General features: G+C 43.7%; 1 protein-coding gene and 1 long non-coding RNA gene across 4 annotated transcripts in view; one reads left to right on the top strand and one right to left on the bottom strand.

Moving 5' to 3' along the window:
- The window catches only part of LOC110505154 (GPI ethanolamine phosphate transferase 2, catalytic subunit), a 124557-nt gene that overhangs the window by 92841 nt on the left and 8633 nt on the right, over positions 1-23083 (top strand). For all 3 annotated transcript variants that reach the window (XM_021584178.3, XM_021584179.3, XM_090219903.1), the window contains 3 exons: positions 6394-6528; positions 6744-6918; positions 13251-13411. In XM_021584178.3, coding sequence (XP_021439853.2) covers positions 6394-6528; positions 6744-6918; positions 13251-13411 — 471 coding nt within the window. The remainder of the gene's footprint in view (positions 1-6393; positions 6529-6743; positions 6919-13250; positions 13412-23083) is intronic.
- Positions 19880-20430, bottom strand: LOC149971994 (uncharacterized). The gene is made up of 3 exons (XR_016491715.1): positions 20301-20430; positions 20122-20217; positions 19880-20017 (listed from the first exon to the last, which is right to left on the bottom strand). It is a non-coding gene; the product is annotated as an uncharacterized LOC149971994 (long non-coding RNA).

Consider the following 23083-nt stretch of genomic DNA (forward strand, 5'->3'; position numbering starts at 1 on the left):
TATCAATTGCTAAATTCCCTTCAACTCTCCACCTTGTCTAGAATCCAGTGGTCTTGTATCTTATGTACATGGTGCTCGCTCAGGTCTTAACATGTGAAAAAGTTACAGACCAATAGCAATTTTTAAAACATAAAAAAAATATGGAATTGTACACTACAGTCTGGAAAAGATCCAGAGCCTCATTTATAAACGTTGCTTAGGCACAAAAGAAGGCATGCGCCACTTTCGAAGCAAACCTTGGGATTTATACAAATAAATAACTTGACTGGTGAATTTTTGGTCCTTCGCGGACATTTTGACCCATAAGTACGCACATAAACTGGGGAAATTAGAACTGCTACTCCCATGGCGGAAGGGTGAAACTAGAAACGCTTTGAAATTGATACCATTGTGTATAATAAATCGAAATATTACCTCTGACGTATTTTATATGAAGAGTTCCCTGGAGTGCACACAAAAAAACCACACAAAAAACCTGATTTAGGATAATAAATACAAACGGAGATATCGGTTTTTGCAAAATAACCCCTCAAATATGTTGTACAGTTTAAATCGGATCTGTAATTATTAAACAATACTCGCATGTAATGAAATGTATTCTCATAAATAGTAAGGTGAACAGTAGGACAAATTACATTCAAACTGATTCCGTTTTCGATGCCTCAATCGGGCAGATACAAGTACACAGTTTCATATATTGTTATCACATGTTCGTTTCGCAGAACTGTCAATGTGATAATGGCCCGGTCATTGTCTGTTACAATCAGGGTAATTACCACACCTGAAGGTGTTACGCAATTGGGTAGCTTTGACAATCAAACGGGTGGGTATAAAAAGGAATGCAATTACAATGTGTCGCACAATGGCTGCTTTGGCACTGTTGGAAGATTTGGCGAATGGAAGAATTCGGAGAGAGCGAATTCTCAGAGACCAGCAAGATTTACTGGCCAATGATGATGAGTGGCTTAAGAGCCGGTTCCGATTACCAAGAGCTGTTCTCTTGGATCTCTGTGCTGTAGTGGGCCCAGCTTCACAGAGAAGCACCCGCAGAAACCAAGACGTGCCTGTCCCACAACCCTCGGATTTCTGGCACCTTTCAAAGGGATTGGCTGACAGGTCAGGGATCTCTCAGCCAACCTTTAGCCGCGTTATGCCAGACGTGTTAGGCGGTATAATTGGATTGACGCATCTCTACATAATGTTTCCTTACACGGTGGGTGAACAGGCAAATAAAAAGTGCAATTTGCAGCAATGTCCTTGTGCTATTGACTGCACTCATGTTGCTATATGTTGCTTTCATTAATCGAATGCGTTATCATTCCATTAATGTCAAAATCATATGTGATGCGGACATGGTACTGACTAATGTAGTGGCTCGGTGGCCTGGGTCAACCCATGACTCATTCATATGGAGCAACAGCAGTGTTGGGCGCAGTCTTGAGGCCAGAGCTGTGCGTGATGGCTGGCTTCTAGGTACGGATGAGTAATGTAGAAATTCTAAATCAATTGCAATATTTCTCTACTGCAGTGCCTAACCAATTCACTAACTTTGCAGGCGACAGTGGATATCCCCTCCAGCGGTGGCTGCTCACCCCTTTCACCAATCCACGGAGCGCAGAGGAGAGGAACTACAACGTGCGCCAGGTACGCGCTGTTGTGGAGCGCACCATCGGGCTTCTGAAGGGCAGGTGGCGCTGCCTCAATTCCTCAGGCGGAAACCTTTTGTACAAGCCCCAAATGGTCTGCGACGTTGTGAGGGCGTGTGCTGTGCTACATAATGTGGAACAGCTAAGGAATGTGGCTTTACCCCCTGACACTGTTGGTTGTGTTGGCCCCAACCCCTATCCCAGGCTTTTGAACCAAATGCAGCTGCAGCACCACTGACCCCGCTGGAACACTCAACTCTGGCTCAGCTGCAGCACCACCGACCGCTGCTGGAACACTCAGCTCCTGCTCAGCTGCAGCACCACCGACCCCTGCTGGAACACTTAGCTCCGGCTCAGCTGCAGCACCACCGACCCCTGCTGGAACACTCAGCCCCTGCTCAGCTGCAGCACCACCGATCCCACTGGAACACTCAGCTCCGGCTCAGCTGCAGCACCACCGACCCCACTGGAACACTTAGCTCCGGCTCAGCTGCAGCACCACCGACCCCTGCTGGAACACTCAGCCCCTGCTCAGCTGCAGCACCACCGATCCCACTGGAACACTCAGCTCCGGCTCAGCTGCAGCACCACCGACCCCGCTGGAATACTCAGCTCCTGCTCAGCTGCAGCACCACCAACCCCTGCTGGAACACTCAGCTCCAGCTCAGCTGCAGCACCACCGATCCCGCTGGAACACTCAACTCTGGCTCAGCTGCAGCACCACCGACCCCTGCTGGAACACTCAGTTCCGGCTCAGCTGCAGCACCACCGACCCCTGCTGGAACACTCAGCCCCTGCTCAGCTGCAGCACCACCGATCCCACTGGAACACTCAGCTCCGGCTCAGCTGCAGCACCACCGACCCCACTGGAACACTTAGCTCCGGCTCAGCTGCAGCACCACCGACCCCTGCTGGAACACTCAGCTCCTGCTCAGCTGCAGCACCACCAACCCCTGCTGGAACACTCAGCTCCAGCACCACCGACCCCACTGGAACACTCAGCTCCGACTCAGCTGCAGCACCACCGACCCCACTGGAACACTCAGCTCCGGCTCAGCTGCAGCACCACCGACCCCTGCTGGAACACTCAGCACCTGCTCAGCTGCAGCACCACCAACCCCTGCTGGAACACTCAGCTCCTGCTCAGCTGCAGCACCACCGACCCCGCTGGAACACTCAGCTCCTGCTCAGCTGCAGCACCACCGACCCCGCTGGAACACTCAGCTCCTGCTCAGCTGCAGCACCACCGACCCCGCTGGAACACTCAGCTCCTGCTCAGCTGCAGCACCACCGACCCCGCTGGAACACTCAGCTCGTGCTCAGCTGCAGCACCCCCGACCCCACTGGAACACTCAGCTCCTGCTCAGCTGCAGCACCACCGACCCCGCTGGAACACTCCGCTCCTGCTCAGCTGCAGCACCACCAACCCTGCTGGAACACTCAGCGACTAAAAACAATAGAAAACGTCACAATTGTTTGTGTAAATAAATGTTAAACAACTTGAATGCATTTGGTTTACTCTTTTCAAACGAGGGAATACTAATTTACATACCTGGATCATCCAGTGCGTCTTGCATGTCCGTGTCCCCCCCACTCAGGAGGGATTCCCCTTTAATACCGGCAAGTCGCTCATCAAGGGAGGTTGAGCTCCGGTGTCCTCTTTCCCCCACCCGTGGCACAAACACTTTGTCTCTGTAAGGCTATTTGCCGTTTGGCCTACACTTATATCGGAGCATTTCTTTTTTATTTCTGAGAGGTTTCCGACCTTCTGAGCCAGCAGCATTCACAATGTCCACCACATGCTGCCACTCTAACTTTTTTGCATTTGTAATGCCCACACTGTGTCCACCAAACAATATATTTTTCCTCGCTTCAACCTCCCCTACAAGAACACTGGGTGCAATTTCTTTTTTTAGCCTTTCTGTTGGGATTTGCCGTCATTGCCGTCATGCAGTCAATATGGATGAATATTAATTAGGAGCGTTTCACTGACTATTCATAAGCAACTATGGGCGTTAAAACGATGTGATAAGACGCTCGCTCACGTGTGGCAAATTTCAAGTTGATTGTGATTTATTAAGGTAAACCGGCGTGGGACGTGCGTGTGCACTGTGTTATAAGTCAGATTTTTTTTGTGTGTAAGCACTTTCTGTGAATCCTCTGCACAGTTTTATAAATGAGGCCCCTGGACTTTTTTGAACTAAATAGATTCAAGATAGATGAATATTAAAATAGTCTGCCAAGCAAGATGGGCCTAAAACATTTCAGTTCTTGAAGAACAAAATGTGGCATTCGATCAGCACTCGCATGAACAATGAGTCAGTCATCTCCGTCAATCAGTCATGAACAATGAGTCAGTCATCTCCGTCAATCAGTCATGAACAATGAGTCAGTCATCTCCGTCAATCAGTCATGAACAATGAATCAGTCATCAGTTGCTGCAAACGAGAAAGGTCGAGGTTTTGACAATGTGTCCGTTAGCTTGGGGAAAAGTCTGGGAAAAGTCTGCATTTTTATTATCTGACATGGGCAAGCTCACTTTGTATTGGGCCTCAGTCCAACATTATTTTTATTCACCTTTCCCAAGTTCAGAGTACACTTAGCTCTATCCACCTACCCGTTATACTGTCAAATGGATCGATCATTGTTATTTTCCTCTGGGCCCATGGGAGAGTAAAACACTCATGAATAAACAAATTTTACTAGCGTTAGCGCAATGACATGCCAGCTGTTTCCATAGACTTCCAGTCATTGAGCCAGCAACCATCCATTTTAAAGCATGCCTCGGCAGAAATATACAATATAAAGTATTCATACCCCTTGACATATTCCACATTTTGTTGTGTTACAGCCTGAATTCAAAACGGATTACATTTTTTGTTCTCGCACCCATCTAGACACAATACCCCATAATGACAAAGTGAAATCATGTTTTTAGAAATGTTTGCAAATATATTGAGAATAAAATAGAGAAATGTATCATTAACATATTGAGCTCAGGTGCATCTAATTTCCTTTTATCATCCTTGAGATCTCACTACAACTTGATTTCGGTCCACCGGTGGTCAATTCCATTGATGGACATGATTTAGAAAGTGACACACCTGTCAATATATGGGCCCAAAGTTCACAGTGCATGTCAGAGCAGAAATTATACCATGTCCAAGGAACTGTCCATAGATCTCAGAGAGAATCGTCTTGGGTATGTCTGTATCAGCTTTGCACATCTGGATTTGGGGATTTTCTCCCATTCTTCCTTGCATATTTTTCAAACTCTGTTAAGTTAGATGGGGAGAGGCAGCAATCTTCAAGTCTTTCCACAGATTTTCAATGGGATTCAAGTCTTGGCTTCGGCTGGGCCACTCAAAGACTTTCACATTCTTGTTGTGAAGTCATCCCAGCTTGGTTTTGGATGTATGCTTGGGATCATTGTCATGTTGGAACGTACATCTTCACCCCCAGTCTAAGTTCTATGCACTAAAGCAGGTTCTCGTCAAAGATTTGCTAGTCTCCCAGTCCCTGCTGCTGAAAAGCATCCCTATAGCATGATGCTGCCACCACCGTGCTTCACGGAAGGGATGGTGTTAGAGGGTGATGAGCTGTGCCTGGTTTTCTCCAGACATAGCACTTTGCGTTCAGGCCAACAAGTTCAATTTTTGCCTCATCTGACCACAGAATCTTTTCCTTTATGCTCTGTATTCTGCATGACTTTTTGCAAACTCCAAGCATGCTGTCATGTGCCTTTTTCTCAGGAGTGGCTTCCGTATGGCCACTCTCCCATGAGTCTAGATTGGGGAAGTGCTGCAGAGAATGTTGTCCTTCTGGTAGGTCCTCCCATTTCAGCCAAGGAACTCTGTAATTCTATCAGAGTGGTCATTGGGTTCTTGGTCACCTCCATGACCAAGGTCCTTCTTGCCTGGTTGTTCAATTTGGTCGGACACCAGCTCTAGGCAGAGTCTAGGTAGTTCCATATTTTTTTCAATTTCCCAATGATGGAGACCACTGTGCTCTTGGGAACTTTCAACTCTCTAGAAATGTTTTATATATGATATATGCCTCATCACAATTATATCTCTGAGATCTACAGACAGTTCATTGGACTTCATGGCATAGTTTCTGCTCTGACAACTGTGGGACCTTACATAGACAGGTGTGTTTCTTTCTAAATCCTGTCCAAACAATTGAGTTGGCCACAGGTGGACTCCAATCAAGTTGTAGTGACAAAGGAAATTGGATGCACCTGAGCTGAAAGAGTGCCATAGCAAAGGGGTGTGAATATTTATGTAAATTAGATATTTATGTAAATCATTTTAACATTTCTAAAAACCTGTTTTCACTTTGTCATTATGGGGTATTGTGTGTAGATGGGCGAGAGGGAAAAAAGCAATGTAATCCATTTTGAATGCAGGCTGTAACACAACAAAATGTGGAATAAGTCAAGGGGTATGAATACTTTCTCAAGGCACTGTTTATCATCATATTTTATCATCATATTTTTTGCAGCCATTCTTCACTAAAACTGCAACTGCAGATGCTTCTGTATTTTTAAAGTGTTGTGTTAAAAAAAACTGTACGGACAAAACATGTTACTTCAACAAAAAAGACTCAAGAGAAGGTAAGACTAACTAAATCTGAAAACTGGACCTGGGGCTAGTAACAGGCTCTTGGGCAGCCCTTGGACACTCGCATTCCGTGAAAATGTTCTCAACAGGCTAACCACTTCATCTCATCTCTTTTCTCCCCTCAGGGGGACGATGAAGGCACGCTTCGTGTACGTCTTCATCCTGGGCATCTTCTTCACGGGCTCCAAGGACCTGCTGAGGTCCCAGGTCATCACAGCCGACGCCCGGCTGAAGAGCAGGGGATTGTGGGAAATCTACAGGTAGGTAGCCTACACGGCAAGTAGCCTACAGAATAGAGATGTGGGCTAGCAATCGGCAGGTGGCAATTTTGAATCCTGTTCAGATATTCGTCTGATATTCGTGTACATTGTTTTATTCAAACTTTTTTGAACCACGCAAGTCAGTTTAGAATAAATCATTGTTCTTATTTACTCATATTACATAGTTATTGAACAATAAATACATCTTCTTACAGTGGTGTGGTTCTGTTGGTGGCCCTGTTGTTCCGGGCACACAACCTGCCGGTGCTATGCTGCTGCCTGCTGGTCCAGTCCCTGATGGCCCAGTTCATCTGGAAGAAGCTCCACTACGACGCTGCCCAGACCACCATCATGCACTACTGGTTCGGACAGGCCTTCTTCTACTTCCAGGTAACGGGCGGTTAGATTATATAGTATCCATTGTGGAGTATGTTACTTGTAACCTGGCTATGCCTACACCTGGCTATGACTTTTTAAGAAGGAGTTTGTAGCCTTGGCTTGTGCGAGCCATAAAGGCTCATACAGTGTTTTTCACTAGCGCCGGCTGTCGACTATACAACCTATTACAGACTCATTTTCAGCCTGGTACTTTTCCCACTTAAATTAACTAGGCTACTTTTCAATTCGCTAGTCAGAAATCAGTCTGCCGAGCCCGGTCCCGCTAGAATGAACGATATGCATCTTCTAGCTATCTATTGATAGGAAAGGCGCCTGTCAGTCACAAAGTGAGCGACGACAGGGAAACGCTGCTGGCGGGACAGCCTCTCGGTACCTGGATCTGTGTGTTGTGTGCGCTATGGTTGCCGTCACATTTCTTTACACAGAGGGAGAGAGTGTGAATTTGTACATCCTAATGTAACGTTAGTGAATTTGCACGTCCCATATAATGTGGTAATAATTTGTCAAAATCCACTTAGCCTATTGCTTTCTTGCACTTTAATTGATGTTCTTTCGCGTGCAGGGTCCGACATTAACTATGGCCCGCTGGCCCGAGGCCAATGGAAAATTTGTCGGTCGGGCTAGTGTATCTCCTCTGTCGGGCCAGTAACTTTTCAGCACATTTTTGCATTCCAGTTCAACATTTACCTCCTCTGTCACAGTCTACCATTGAAAACCATTGAAGACTACACAGGTAAATGCCATGCTATTTGAGCAATATGATCGGCCATTTATTCATGCATAACCACGCTCCTGCGGGTCACAACTTCTCGAGTAACTTGAGCAGTACACGAGTTGAAGTCTTCACACAGCAAACGCGAGTTGTCCAGCGCAAAAAGAAGCACCCATCAATCTACTCGCTGCGCTTATTTATTTAGATTCACAAAAGTAAACCTTCAATAGGGAACACACTAGCAATATGCTGGCTACTGTTGATAGAAAGCTGCAAAAAGACACCTAGCATTCCTCTTGGCTAGCCTACTGTAGCCATGTCGATATCTAGTGGTGGAGAGTCGACTCCAAAATAATAGATTATTTGACTTCTTTCCCGTCAACTCCCAAGATTCAGTATTTTTGCAACGGAGGAGAATGAGTAGTTGCCGTTGGCTACTTCCAAGAACACAAACTCTTGCATCTTTCACAGCAAAGAAAGAGCGATCTAGTGATGGAGAGAGTGTGTAGGTGCACAGCCAGGCATACCAGGCAGACATTCAGAACTGTGCATCGGTAATGAAAGCTGTATCTCACAATGTCTCAAGTTCACTAAAGTAGGGGCTATCAATGAGTAGGCTATTCTCCACGCAATAGACCAAAGACTAAACAGACACTCAAATCTTTTATAGCAAATAGAATGAGCAAGCGAGGCAGTGAGAGAGAGAGTAGAGGGGCAGGCAGACAGACAGTTGGAACAGTGCGAATAGGCCCCTGGCGTGGTGTAAACCCCTGCAGCCCTATGGGCCCGTCATCTCGCACCTATGTCAAATGACCTACTACATGGGTAGTAGGTGAGTCAAACAGACAATATACTTGTCATGTATCTAATTAGCCTATTTCTCAGAGGGCACCGGTGGCAGCCTACCTCAGCTTCCTAACTGGTTATGAAGTTTTAAAAAGTTATGTGAATCAGGTCAGACTCGGAGGGAGAGCGAGTTGGTCAACAAAAAGCAAGGCCAAGTGTTGCACAAAAAAACGCAGCAAAAAAAGCTTGATCTGATCAAGATCGTGCAAAATTACCGAAGATCACATCAGCAAAGCTACCACCTCTTCCTCAACAGACGAAACACCATCGCATTTGGAAGCTAGCCAACTGACTTGCGGATACCTTACTGCCTGGGCCCGGTAATGACAGTGGCCTTGCTCCTCCTCCTTCTTCCTCTTTTTGAGAATAGTGACAGTTCCTCTAGTGAGAGTGCCGGCCCTCCTCATCCTCCTCTCCCAGACCCAACAGCACTCATGAGAGTAACGTGTATGTTTATTCAGAAAAATTATATTGGTTAATTCATTTTCTAATCTATAATGTTTGAATTTCCCAATTGAATTACTGAACAAGTAAATACACTGAACAAACATGTAAAGTGTTGGTCCCATGTTTTATGAGCTGAAATGAAATGTTATTCCTTTTCATGGTTTTGAGTGCGAGTACTTTTTGAACTCTACAGATATTTTCTCACCCACGCAACGACCGCCTTTCATTCTAGCCTGAGCGCAAACCCTCATATTGGCTTTCTACTGAAATAAAATATCCAAGAAATGTTCCATACGCACAAAAAGCTTAATTCTGATTTAACAGCATGATCCTTATACAAGTGCACATTTTGCTGAAGACAATAACAGGCCACTCTAAAATGTGCAGTTTTGTCACACAACTCAATAACACAGATGTCTGAAGTTTTGAACGAGCATGCAATTGGCATGCTGACTGCAGAAATGTCCACCAGAGCTGTTGACTGAGAATGTAATGTTCATTTCTCTACCATAAGCCGCCTCCGTCATTTTAGAGAATTTGGCAGTACATCTAACCGGCCTCACAACCACAGACCACGTGTACCCATGCCAACCAAAGACCTCCACATCCGGCTTCTTCACCTACGTGATCATCTGAGACCAGCCCACCCGGACAGCTGATGAAACTGAGTTTGCACAACCGAGGAATTTCTGCACAAATTGTCAGAAACCGTTTCAGGGAAGCCCATCTGCATGCTCATAGTCCTCACCAGAGTCTTGACCTGACTGCTGTTTGGCATTGTAATCAACTTCAGTGGGTAAATGCTCTCCTTCAATGGCCACTGGCACTTTGGAGAAGTTTGCTCTTCATGGATGAATCGTAGTTTCAACTGTACCGGGCAGATGTCAGACAGTGTGTATGCCATGATGTGGGCGAGGGGTTTGCTGGTATAGGCAGGCATAAGCTATGGAGAACGAACACAATTGCATTTTATCTATGGCAATTTGAATGCGCAGAGATACCGTTATGTGATCCTGAGGCCCATTGTCATGCCATTCATCCGCTGCCATCACCTCATGTTTCAGCATGATAATGCCATGCGCTATGTCGCAAGGATCTGTACACAAATCCTGGAAGCTGAAAATGTCCTAGTTCTTCCATGGCCTGCAAACTCACCAGATATGTCAACCATTGAACATGGTTGGGATGCTCTGGGTCGACGTGTATGACAGCGTTTTAGTTCCCGCCAATATCCAGCAAATTCTTACAGCCATTGAAGAGGAGTGGGACAACATTCCACAGGCCACAATCAACAGCCTGATCAACTCCATGTGAAGAAGATGTGTCGAAGCTGCATGAGGCAAATGGTGGTCACATCAAATACTGACTGGTTTTCTGATCCACGCCTCTATCTTTTTAAAAAAAGGTATCTGATATGATCAAAGCAAAAATAGCCTACATGAAAGTAAGGGAGAGTAAACATTATTGTTTCTAGTTTTGGTTAGTTACAATCGAAGTGTCCTGGCATCCGTTCAAAAGATCAGGTCGATCAGACCACGCTGCTGAAATGAGAGGATCGCATTAAAAATGATGATTAAACAGCTTCATGTCAAATTGATTGTCCATTCGTCTCACGTGGACGTCTTGTCACATTTTCATCAACTAAAATGAAAACGTATTTGTTACAATTATCGTTTTTTTCATGGCATCTTGTTATCGTTACTTGTTTTCGTAAGGAAAAATAAGATGTTGACACATTTTTGGCTTGTCTCAATAAAACTGTAACCTAGTCCTACTGTAGGCCGAGTTGAACAGCCCAATGTCCTGAGACTCCGATTGTAGCCAGTCCATGGTCAGCAGCGTACCCTGCATCCCACTGCTGGCTTGCTTCTGAAGCTAAACAGGGTTGGTCCTGGTTGGTCCCTGGATGGGAGACCAGATGCTGCTGGAAGTGGTGTTGGAGGGCCAGTTGGAGGCACCCTTTCATCTGGTTTAAAAAATACCCAAGGGCAGTAATTGGGGACATTGCCTCATGTAGGATGCTGTCTTTCAGATGGGATGTTAAACGGGTGTCCTGGCTCTCTGTGGTCACTAAAGAGCCCATGGCACTTATGGTAAGAGTAGGGGTGTTAATCCTGGTGTCCTGGCTAAATTCCCAATCTGGCCCTCATACCATCACGGCCACCTAATCATCCCCAGCTTACAATTGGCTCATTCATCCGCCCTCCTCTCCCCTGTAACTATTCCCCAGGTCGTTGCTGTAAATGAGAATGTTTTCTCAGATGACTTACCTGGTAAAATAAGGGTTAAATAACAAAGTAAATTAAAATGGTCAGCTGTGTGGAACTTTTGAACATACATTGCATTCAGAAAGTAATCACACCCCTTAACTTTTTACATTTGTTTTTTGTGTTACAAGGTGGAATTAAAATTGATTTATTGGCATAGTTTTGTCAACAATCTACACCAAATACTCTCTAATGTAAAAGTGGAAGAAAAATTCTAACATACTGTATGTAAGAAAAATATATATTAAAATAAAACACTAATATGTCTTGGTTACATAAGTATTCAACCCCCTGAGCCAATACATGTTTGTGATTACAGCTGTGAGTCTTTCTGGGTAAGTCTCTAAGAGCTTTGCACACCTGGATGGTACAATATTTTTTGATCAATGCTAGACAGTGATTTTCAAGACGATTTTAGTTAAAAACTGTAACTAGGCCACTCAGGAACATTCAATGTCATCTTGGTAAGCAACTCCAGTGTATATTTGGCCTGAACCTGAATCAGGTTTACCTCTAGGATGTTGCCTGTGCTTAGCTCTATTCTGTTTCTTTTTTTTATCCAGAAAACTTAATGGTTACATGCATACCCATAACATGATGCAGCCACCACTATACTTGAAAATATGGAGAGTGGTACTCATTAATGTGTTGCCCCAAACATAACACTTTGTATTCAGGATGTGAAGTTAATTTCTTTGCCACATTTTTTGCAGTATTACTTTAGTGCCTTGTTGCAAACAAGATGCATGTTTTGAAATAGTTGTATTCTGTACAGGTTTCCTTCTTTTCACTCTGTCATTTAGGTTAGTGTTGTCGAGTAACTACAATGTTGTTGATCCAGCCTCAGTTTTCTCCGATCACAGCCATTAAACTGTAACTGTTTTAAAATCACCATTGGCCTCATGGTGGAATCCCCTAGTGGTTTCCTTCCTCTCCAGCAACTGAGTTAGGAAGGACACCTGTATCTTTGTAGTGACTGGGTGTATTGATACACTATCCAAAGTGTAACTAATAACTTCATCATGCTCAAGGGGATATTCGATGTCTTCTTTTTTTTTTTTATTATTATTTTTTGCGATGCATTGGAAAGCCTCCCTGGTCTTTTCGGTTGAATCTTTGTTTGAAATTCACTGCTCGACTGAGGGACCTTACAGATAATTGTATGTGCGGGCTACAGAGATGTAGTAGTCATTCAAAAACCATGCATTTATTTTGCAGTGAGTCCATGCAACTTATTTACTCCTGAACTTGCCATAAAACAAAAGTAAACGGTTGTGATTACTCTCGAAGGCACTGTACATGATCCACTCATATGGTGTTGGGTTTGTCCGTTGGAGGGTGGCGTTGCCCTGGCACACACAGATCCTTTCACACACACACACACACACACATACACACCCAGGCGAGAGAGAGGGGAGCTAGTGGCCTTCATCAGCCAGTGAATTAATTCAGCTCCCGCTGCAGTCGCCGAGAGCTCTTCCATCACATCTGTGTCACTCCTGAGCCCTCGTCAGGAAATGGAAAGGGGAATGAGACTGAGCCAAAGAGAGTGGGGAGGAGGAGAGATGAGGTGGAGGGGAAGGGAGATTTCACCCAGTCACTGCAACCCTTACAAGGCCAGAGAGTTGACAGACAGCGAGCTTTGAATAGCTAGCTACCTGGGAAGTGGAGGAGCATGCAGGAGACTGACACATTTTATTCATATCATCTTCTGACTTCTTTCAAAAGTTAACATGGAGTGTATTGTGCAATCTTCATATATATACAATGGGGAGAACAAGTATTTGATACACAGACCTCTACATGCTTTGTAAGTAGGAAAACCTGCAAAATCGGCAGTGTATCGAATACTTGTTCTCCCCACTGTATGTTCATTTTAGGTCAGCTACACTAGCTACATTAGCTAACTTATGTACTTTGTCTAACTAAGTTCCTTTAGCAACGTTACTTAGCTACTTTGTCTACTTCGTAATAAGTTAGCTAAGTAAGTTAAGGTTAGTTGTGAAAATGAAGCTTAATAAAACGTACGTCTTCTGTTTGTCTGTCTGTAGGGAAACTCCAACAGCATAGCCACTGTGGACATCTCGGTTGGCTTTGTGGGACTGGAGAGCTACGTAGAAGCCCCGGCTGTCTTCCTCACCGCCCTCAGCACATACGCCGGGCCCCTGCTCTGGGCTTCCCACCTCATCTGCTACCTCAGCTCCGAAAACAGGTCAGTTACTGTACACTCACGGCAGTGAATGTCAATAGTGATGATTCATTCAGAAGTTAATTCATTCCAACTTACACTGATTCACAACAGCCCAGGAACCAGCTAACCATATGTTTATCTTGGCAATTTTGTGTTTATCTTACTGTAGCAGACCAATGATAAAGTAGAAGATTTAGCAAGATTTTTCAAATTAGTTATTTTTCCAGTATAAAATGAAAAGCCTTGAAATGTATTATTTAGGATGCCCATATATATATACTCAAAATATTGATTCTGCCTAAAACAAGAGGCTGGCGAAACAGTCTGGAATTTCAATTAATTCACGGAAATTGAATTGAGCACGACCATGCCATGATACATAAAGCCGAAAGGGGGAAGAAACCCAACATTTCAACAGAGACAAAGGACTCTGTATATTCCTCCCATCTAGCATGAAACTGCAGTGTGTAATTATTGGGACAGGATCATAATGCGATGACGATGATGAAGACGACGACGCCTTGGCCACGTGCCAATTTATTATGGAATTAAAACAGCAGTGCAGCAAGCTACCCCTGGATGTTATTTGCAAAAGATGCGAGAGATCGTTTCGAACATTTTGTACATCGTTTTAATGCCTTGCGCCTCTAATTGATTTTCTCATGAATTCATACAACAGGTTAGTCACCTAGAGCAAAATTCAAAGAGCATAACTTAAAAGAAAGAGATGATTAATAAATGAGCGAGGTGTGCTACCCCACGTCTTGAATGTATATACATTACGCTATGCATCACAGATTGTGTGTTAAAGAGAAGCTGTAAGCAAAGTTATGGAATGGAAAGAAGGGATGGGGCACACAGAGGAAATCAGAGAGCTGTTTGTTGGGTGGACGGTTTTTTTTCCCCCCTTTAAAGGGGCCTTTTATCATTAAGCTCCTGTAAGCCTCTTTGTTACTGGCATCTAATTCCAATTAGGCTGATTGATAACTAGCTTCATACCGCAATCAAAGCAGACCGTAAAGCCCAGTCCAACATGGGGGCCTCCTTCTCTCAACGCACGCCAGCCTTTCAATAATTGATGAAAACGATGGCTGCTGAGTTGATCCTCCCTCCAGGAGCCATCGTCTTGGAGAGGGGAAAGAGGACTTATGCACACACACACATACAGGAAGTTTTCATACCCCCTTGACTTATTAGACATTTTGTTGGGTGACAGCCTAAATGCAGAATGGGTTTATTTGATTTTCTTCTCACCCATCTACACACAATACCCCTTAATGACAAAGTGAAAACAGGTTTTTAGAAATGTTTGCAAATTTATTGAAAGTGAAATCGAGAAATATTTAATTTACATAAGTATTCACACCCCTGAGTCAATACTTTGTAGAAGCACCTTTGACAGCGATTACAGCTGTGAGTCTTTCTGGGTAAGACTCTCAACTGGATTGTGTAACATTTTCCCATTATTATTTTCTAAATTCTTCAAGCTCTGCCAAATTGATTGTCAAATCATTGCTAGACAACCATTTTCAGGTCTTGCCATAGATTTTCAAGTTGAGTTGACCTTGTTGACCCGTGTTCTAGGTTATTGTCCTGCTGAAAAGGGAATTCATCTCCTAGTGTCTGGTGGAAAGCAGACAGAATCAGACTGAATTGCTTTGGATCTAAGCACAATTTTGTCTGTGCTTAGATCCATTCCATTTTTTTTATTTTCCTGAAAAACTCCCCAGTCCTTTTAACAATTACAAGCATACCCATAACATGATGCAGCCACCACTGTGTTCAGCAAGTTTTTAATCCTGAACTTATTTAGACTTGATGAATACTGATTGACACAACACATTTCAGCTTTAATTGTTTTATTAATTACTTTTTTATTTATTTATGGAAAACACAATTCCACTTTGATATTATGGGGTATTGTGCGTAGGCCTATAAATTCAGGCTGTAGCACAACAAAATGTGAAAAAAGTAAAGGGGTGTGAATACTTTCTGAAGGCACTGTATGTCCTTGTCAAATCTGTGCAGACTGCACCCAATTGGAAAATAGATGGTGCAAACACATTGCCAGGGCTGTGTTTCTGAGTGTCAAAAGGGGCTAGTTCTCTAAAGATCAGTAAATTCAACTTCTTTAGCTCCAGAGATCTAGAGGTGGTATCCCTTAACGCACATCCTGTATCCCACACTCCTTTACAAGCAGTCATCCCTCTTTAATCCTGCTCCCTGGAGGATAGGGTCAGGATAGAGGTAGCGCACCAGATGAATACTAAAGACAGCCCAAAAGGAGGACGGGAAGTAAAGTGAGAGGGAGAGGATATGGGACAGGCTTGGAAGCGCATTACTAATGCCTGATCTCGTTTCTCTTCAGGTAGCTTCAGGTAGAAACCTTTGCCTAGGACATGACATTAACACTACAACTGTCTTAGGCCAACAGCCACCGACATTCTGATTTTGTAAAAAAAAAAAAAAAAAATGCCCCAGAAATTGCAATGCCCTCCATCTTCCCTGATTTTTCCTAAATATGTATATTTTACATTGCTCAGTTGTCAGAATTGTTTTAAGTAAGACAAATGTGCCAAAAGGGCATTGGTACCCATGCGTCAGTCTCCTCACTGAATGAATGTCGTCACTGTTTCAATCTACAAATGAACTTGATCAAATGGATTACACTGTAGTGTTTTTATGATAAGGAAAACCAAAATAGTCTATAGGCTTACATTTTTCACTAGGACTTTGTGGAGTTATACAAAACATATCCTTGAGTCTATCTTAACTATTTTAGTTGTATTTTTAGATGGATATATTTCCACTAATAATTGGAATTCATCCTTTTACAATTGTTGATGCACTATTTATCAAGCCTTGGTGCTTATGTTTGCGCATCTTGCAGGTTGATATGCATCTGACGCGTATGCTAAAGGGGATGCCCGGCAACTTTTTCTAGCGGGTACTTATAGGCTGAAAGGCTGTTCATTTCTAGTGTTAACAGACACCTGATTTGCCAGATGCAAGGCAGGTGTCTCCTGCGGCATAGGAATGGGGCTGTATAGAGATGAGAGATGTGACCACCACAGCAAAGAGAAGACAAATGTACACTGCTCAAAAAAATGAAGGGAACACTAAAATAACACATCCTAGATCTGAATGAATGAAAAATTCTTTACATAGTTGAATGTTCTGACAGCAAAATCACACAAAAATGATCAATGGAAATCAAATGTATCAACCCATGGAGGTCTGGAATGAAAGTGGAAAACCACACTACAGGCTGATCCAACATTGATCCAACAGTCAAAATTAGGCTCAGTAGTGTGTGTGGCCTCCACGTGCCTGTATGACCTCCCTACAACGCCTGGGCATGCTCCTGATGAGGTGGCAGATGGTATCCTGAGGGATCTCCTCCCAGACCTGGACTAAAGCATCTTCCAACTCCTGGACAGTCTGTGGTGCATGGAGCGAGACATAATGTCCCAGATGTGCTCAATTGGATTCAGGTCTGGGGAACGGGCGGGCCAGTCCATAGCATCAATGCCTTCCTCTTGCAGGAACTGCTGACACACTCCAGCCACATGAGGTCTAGCATTGTCTTGCATTAGGAGGAACCCAGGGCCAACCGCACCAGCATATGGTCTCACAAGGGGTCTGAGGATCTCATCTCGGTACCTAATGGCAGTCAGGCTACCTCTGGCGAGCACATGGAGGGCTCTGCGGCCCCCCAAAGAAATGCCACCCCACACCATGACTAACCCACCGCCAAACCGGTCATGCTGGAGGATGTTGCAGGCAGCAGAACGTTCTCCACGGCGTCTCCAGACTCTGTCACGTCTGTCACATGTGCTCAGTGTGAACCTGCTTTCATCTGTGAAGAGCACAGGGCGCCAGTGGCGAATTTGCCAATCTTGGTGTTCTCTGGCAAATGCCAAACGTCCTGCACGGTGTTGGGCTGTAAGCACAACCCCCACCTGTGGACGTCGGGCCCTCATACCACCCTCATGTAGTCTGTTTCTGACCGTTTGAGCAGACACATGCACATTTGTGGCCTGCTGGAGGTCATTTTGCAGGGCTCTGGCAGTGCTCCTCCTTGCACAAAGGCGGAGGTAGCGGTCCTGCTGCTGGGTTGTTGCCCTCCTACGGCCTCCTCCACGTCTCCTGATGTACTGGCCTGTCTCCTGGTAGCGCCTCTATGCTCTGGACACTACGCTGACAGACACAGCAAACCTTCTTGCCACAGCTCGCATTGATGTGCCATCCTGGATGAGCTGCACTACCTAAGCCACTTGTGTGGGTTGTAGACTCCGTCTCATGCTACCACTAGAGTGAAAACACCGCCAGCATTCAAAAGTGACCAAAACATCAGCCAGGAAGCATAGGAACTGAGAAGTGGCCTGTGTTCACCACCTGCAGAACCACTCCTTTATTGGGGGCGTCTTGCTAATTGCCTATAATTTCCACCTGTTGTCTATTCCATTTGCACAACAGCATGTGAAATTTATTGTCAATCAGTGTTGCTTCCTAAGTGGACAGTTTGATTTCACAGAAGTGTGATTGACTTGGAGTTACATTGTGTTGTTTAAGTGTTCCCTTTATTTTTTTGAGCATTGTATTTCTACTGGTTATGTAGTTCTGTTATGTAATCATGCAAAATCTGAATTCCTTGATTAATTATATATCTGATAAGTCCGACCCCATGTCTGAGTAATGTGGCCTGTTCTGCATTTCAGGAAGTGATGTCACTGAGTACTGCCCCTATATATGTGACCGACCGGCTCAAATCGGTCTTATGTAGCAACATTTGAAATTGTGTGTTTTACATTGGATAGAAGTAGAGACTCAGAGCTACAAAATTGTATATCATACACTGCATTTTTTTATTTGACCTTTATTTAACTAGGCAACTCAGTTAAGGACAAATTCTTATTTACAATGACGGCCTAGGAACAGGGGATTCGGTTTAGCAACCTTTCGGTTACTGGCCCAACGCTCTAACCACTAGGCTACCTGCCGCATTTGAGGAACAATGGGGAAGTAATTCTGGTTTGAGAGTTGACGAACTTGTAAACTCTCTTTTGAGAAAATGGCCTTTTAATATTTTGGTACCTACTGGAGAGCTCTCCTTTGTCTACACCCATTCAGCATTGTTCACGCCCTATTAAGCTAGCCCCACCCATCTCTTTAAGGATTCACATGTGAGGTCATGTACTAAACAGTGAGTAGTGTAGTAAGGATAAGACTAAAAGTGGTAGTAGTCTACAATAACAAAACATTCCAGGTAAACAGAAAAGATTTAATAAATATTAGATGACGCTTACCCAGACACACTTGTCTAAATTGATGGGTCATGTGAAAGAAATGCTATAACCCCCAGCCATATCTTGCCAAGTGGACAGGTCTCTACAGAAGGTGTAAACGGTACAGCCAAATGGTTACTTGTATAGTAGTAGTATCTCAAATAGACAGTGTCAATATAAAGAAAAAATACAGTACGTACACAAACAATATCAAAAACGATCGTGGTAGATGAGGTAGTTGTATGCATACAGTCAGGGGTAAAGTGGCTAAGCAGCAGGATGAATGAATAATATAGCAGCAATGTATGTGTGTTAGGAGAGAGTCATGTGAATAGAGGTACTTCAGATAGTACTGATGACTGGTCCGTCCGAACCACACATGAAGAAGGGAATCTATATTCGGAGAGCCTGTTTCTGTCCTGCCCTTGACTTTGGTGCAGGGCATGTGATGCCCATAGCCTCTTCGTGGCTAAACTCCCTCATCTTCTCAAAAATATACATTTGTCTAGTTCTGTCCAGTCCAGGTGGTGCTTGTACAGGCAGGCCATCTATGGGGAGGAAGGATCAGCGTTGCGCAGCAGCTGAAACCTGGTCCCCACTGAGAACGCTCCTTGGCGACAACAACACCAGGCTCCAGAGCATCGAAGCTGTAAAACAGGAAATAACAAAAATAATTAAGACATTACAACCTTGCACAACATCAATTAATCTCCCAAGTTTAGATAAGAACAACAACCTCATACAATGCACTGAAAAGGATATTCACCTGAAGTGCTGGTACTGCTTGAACTGTGGCAGCGGCCTAAAGTACGGAGTCAGGTGTTGTTGCCAGCCATAGCTTTCCACCAGCACCGTACCATCCTCCAGTCCAACCAGCTGTAGGATGTTGACCCCTGTCACAGTGCTGTCCTTCACAACACCAATAAATCTCAGACAAAGTGTTCACTCCGGTCTTTCTGAAGTGCTGCTTGATGAGGGCGAAGCACCAGCCGGGGGCAAACTTGGTGTGGCCTCTGATCAGGAAGTGAAGGTCCAGACTGTGGTGGAGTATGTGTATGGTCCGCCAGGCATAATACCAGAGCACAAACGTGTTCTTGTTTTGGCCACTGCAGTTATCACAATTCAGGTGAACACGTGTTTCCACAACTCCGTGGTTGGTAAAGAAATGGTGCATGTAGTTGATGACTGCGCTGCTGCCTTTGCTGGATGACATGCCTACATCAATCAAGTAGTTGACTTGTTGTGGTATTCCTTCACAGCAGACACCAAACAAGCCACACTTGCGAGGAGTTAAAAAGTAGATGGGACCTGGCTGCATAAGGTCAGAAGGATAGTGCACCTGCAAACAACAAAAGAACATTAAGATAAGTTAATGAAAAGAAAATGTAATGTAAAACGTGATATCATTTTGTAATGCATAGTTATCAGGTAAGTTTCACTTACCTACAAATGTGCAGAGCAGCAGCACTGCATACAGAAACATCGTCTTGGAAACTGGAAGTTAAAATGATATAACACACAGCCCGACTACACGTACCTCTGGAAAATACAGATCAATAAAAGTAGTGCCAGTCATGTTGGTCAGTTAAATAATGAAAACGTGTTGTTCATGCTTTACATACCAAGTGTTCCATTCCTTGTAGAGACGCCACACTGCTGCTTTTGTCACATGGGATGGCAGTAGCTTTCCACCAAAGTGTTTGTGTCCTGGGCAGCGTCCTTATAACACTATTGCATTATCATCTGTGTAGTTGTTAATGACGTTTCACCACTCGCCTCAAGTCCTCATGCTTCAGTTTAAGCTGTGCTTGCTTGGGCCAGCTCTCTTTTTGATGGGAGACATTAGACCATTCTCCTTGAATGACTGGTGGAAGAGAATCAGGCGTGTTCTACTGGTGCTGAAATACAAATTCCAGAAACAAATATTTTGGCATTATTATACAATAGATTGCTGTAATCACCGTCAGACACACCTGGCCAACTTGATGGGTCATGTAATCATCTGGCATAGTGGAGTCTTTTGTTTAGACATGCTAGCTAAACAACGAATCTGAATCTTAATCCTAATCCATAGAGTACTAGCAATACAAACCGATTGTCATAGCTAGCTAAAGTTAACCAAATAGGTTCAAAGGTAGCTAGTTAGCTAGCAAACATTAGGCCATAACTAGCAATGCGAAATGGCATTCTGAGATAACATTACTACACACAGATCATAAACGTAATGTAAGCTGGCGAGCCAGCCATCTAATGTCAGCTAGCTAGCTAAAACTATGCTTTGATTTGCAATGAAAACAACTTTCTGACAAAATTAGAAATGTATAGTATCTGAAACTGTAGCTAGACTCTTACCCTTATACATGGATGAATGCTTCACAGCAGACTGCAACTCCTTTCATTAAATTAGACCTCCTGTGTCGTTTCCGTTGCTTGGCCCGTTGTTGTGTCAAGTCACTCTGGTTCAAATTGACCGTGTACAATGCCATAAGAATCATCTTAAACTTTAGCCCCCACCCAAACTCTGACCATTTCACTCACCCTAGCAGAGCTGGTTAGGCTGTTTTCATGTTATCCATAGTGTTGGTGACTAACTGTGCTCCTAGCAACAATTTAATTTAGCTTTTCATAAATTCATCAGTTATTCTGCGCTCTGGCACACAGACGAGAGTGATCTGAAACAGTTGTTGCAGTGATGTTCTATTGAAATGGATACTTGCATAGTGGAGTCTTAATAAATCCTCTTGGAACTACCCATCCCGGATCCGGGAGCGTTGCCATCAACTGACACTAATTAGCATAACGCACATAAATATTACTAGAAAATATTCATATTCATGAAATCACAAGTGAAATATATTGAAACACAGCTTAGCCTTTTGTTAATCACCCTGTCATCTCAGATTTTGAAAATATGCTTTACAGCCAAAGCAAGACAAGCATTTGTGTAAGTTTATCGATAGCCTAGCATAGCATTATGCCTAGCTAGCAGCAGGCAACCTGGTCACGAAAATCAGAAAAGCAATCAAATTAAATCGTTTACCTTTGATGAGCTTTGGAAGTTTTCACTCACGAGACTCCCAGTTAGATAGCAAATGTTTCTTTTTTCCAAAAATATAATTTTTGTAGCCGAAATAACTCCGTTAGTTCTTCACGTTTGGCTGAGAATTCAACCGGAAATTGCGGTCAAGACCATGCCGAAAAATATTCCAAATTAGCTCCATAATATCGACAGAAACATGGCAAACGTTGTTTATAATCAATCCTCAAGGTGTTTTTCAAATATCTATTCGATAATATATCAACCGGGACAGGTGGCTTTTTAGTAGGAAAGAGAGAAACAATGGCCGCATTTGTCTTTTACGCAAAAAACACTGAGAGACTCCAGCTGACCACTGACGCAATGTTGATGTAAAATAAAAGACTGAAACTATGTATTCTGACACTAGACACATTAGGGAAGTCATAGAAAAAGGAATCTGGTTGATATCTCATTCACTGCTCAATAGGGACGCATAGGAATGCAGAGCTTTCTAAATAAGAGTCCCTTCCTCATTGGATTTTTCTCAGGCTTTCGCCTGTAATATCAGTTCTGTTATACTCACAGACAATATTTTTACAGTTTTGGAAACTTTAGAGTGTTTTCTATCCTAAGCTGTCAATTATATGCATATTCTAGCATCTTGTCCTGACAAAATAGCCCGTTTGCTTTGGGAACATTATTTTTCCAAAAATGAAAATAGTGCCCCCTAGATTCAACAGTTTTAATATGTGATTCTTTTTTTTTTTTTTAAGCTGCGTTAGACAGGATTACCTACTGACCAGCTCAAATAGACAGAAGCGTGCTATATGGCAGACCAATCCAAACTCATCTCTCGGCATGTCCAGCCCACACCTTATCTCAGCCAATCATGGCTAGCGGGAAGGTTTTTCTCGTTTTCTGTGGCTTAACCAACTAGGCTAATTTAAATATTTTATTCATATTTACAGATGGCATACAAGTTTGTTATTAAGGCACGTGAAAGTGCACATGTTCGAGAAGGCATTTCTGCCCCCCCTCCCCCTCCCCACAAAAAAAAACAAATTTTGATTAAAAAAAAATAAGTTTACGTAGAAACGCCTCTCCTGCGACATACTCCTAGTTTCCTGAAACGGGTCACATATAGGACCTTCCACCCCCACCTGGGATATGGATGGATGCCTGATGAAGACCTAAGGGTTGAACCATTGTTGTAAATAAATATCACCTGGGAGCATGAGCAGCAGTGTGCAGCGTTTTCCTTTCTGTTTTCCATGGGTTTGCCAACAACTCCAGCACCTGCGGAAAGTACCTGGATGTGCTGTTGTAGAAATTCTTACACAGGGACACTCAAAGTCCATCTTAAATTAGTCATTGTTTATTTTCAGC

Source organism: Oncorhynchus mykiss, chromosome 25 (genome assembly GCF_057628025.1).
Source record: "Oncorhynchus mykiss isolate SJ-2025 chromosome 25, ASM5762802v1, whole genome shotgun sequence".
NCBI lineage: Eukaryota > Metazoa > Chordata > Actinopteri > Salmoniformes > Salmonidae > Oncorhynchus > Oncorhynchus mykiss.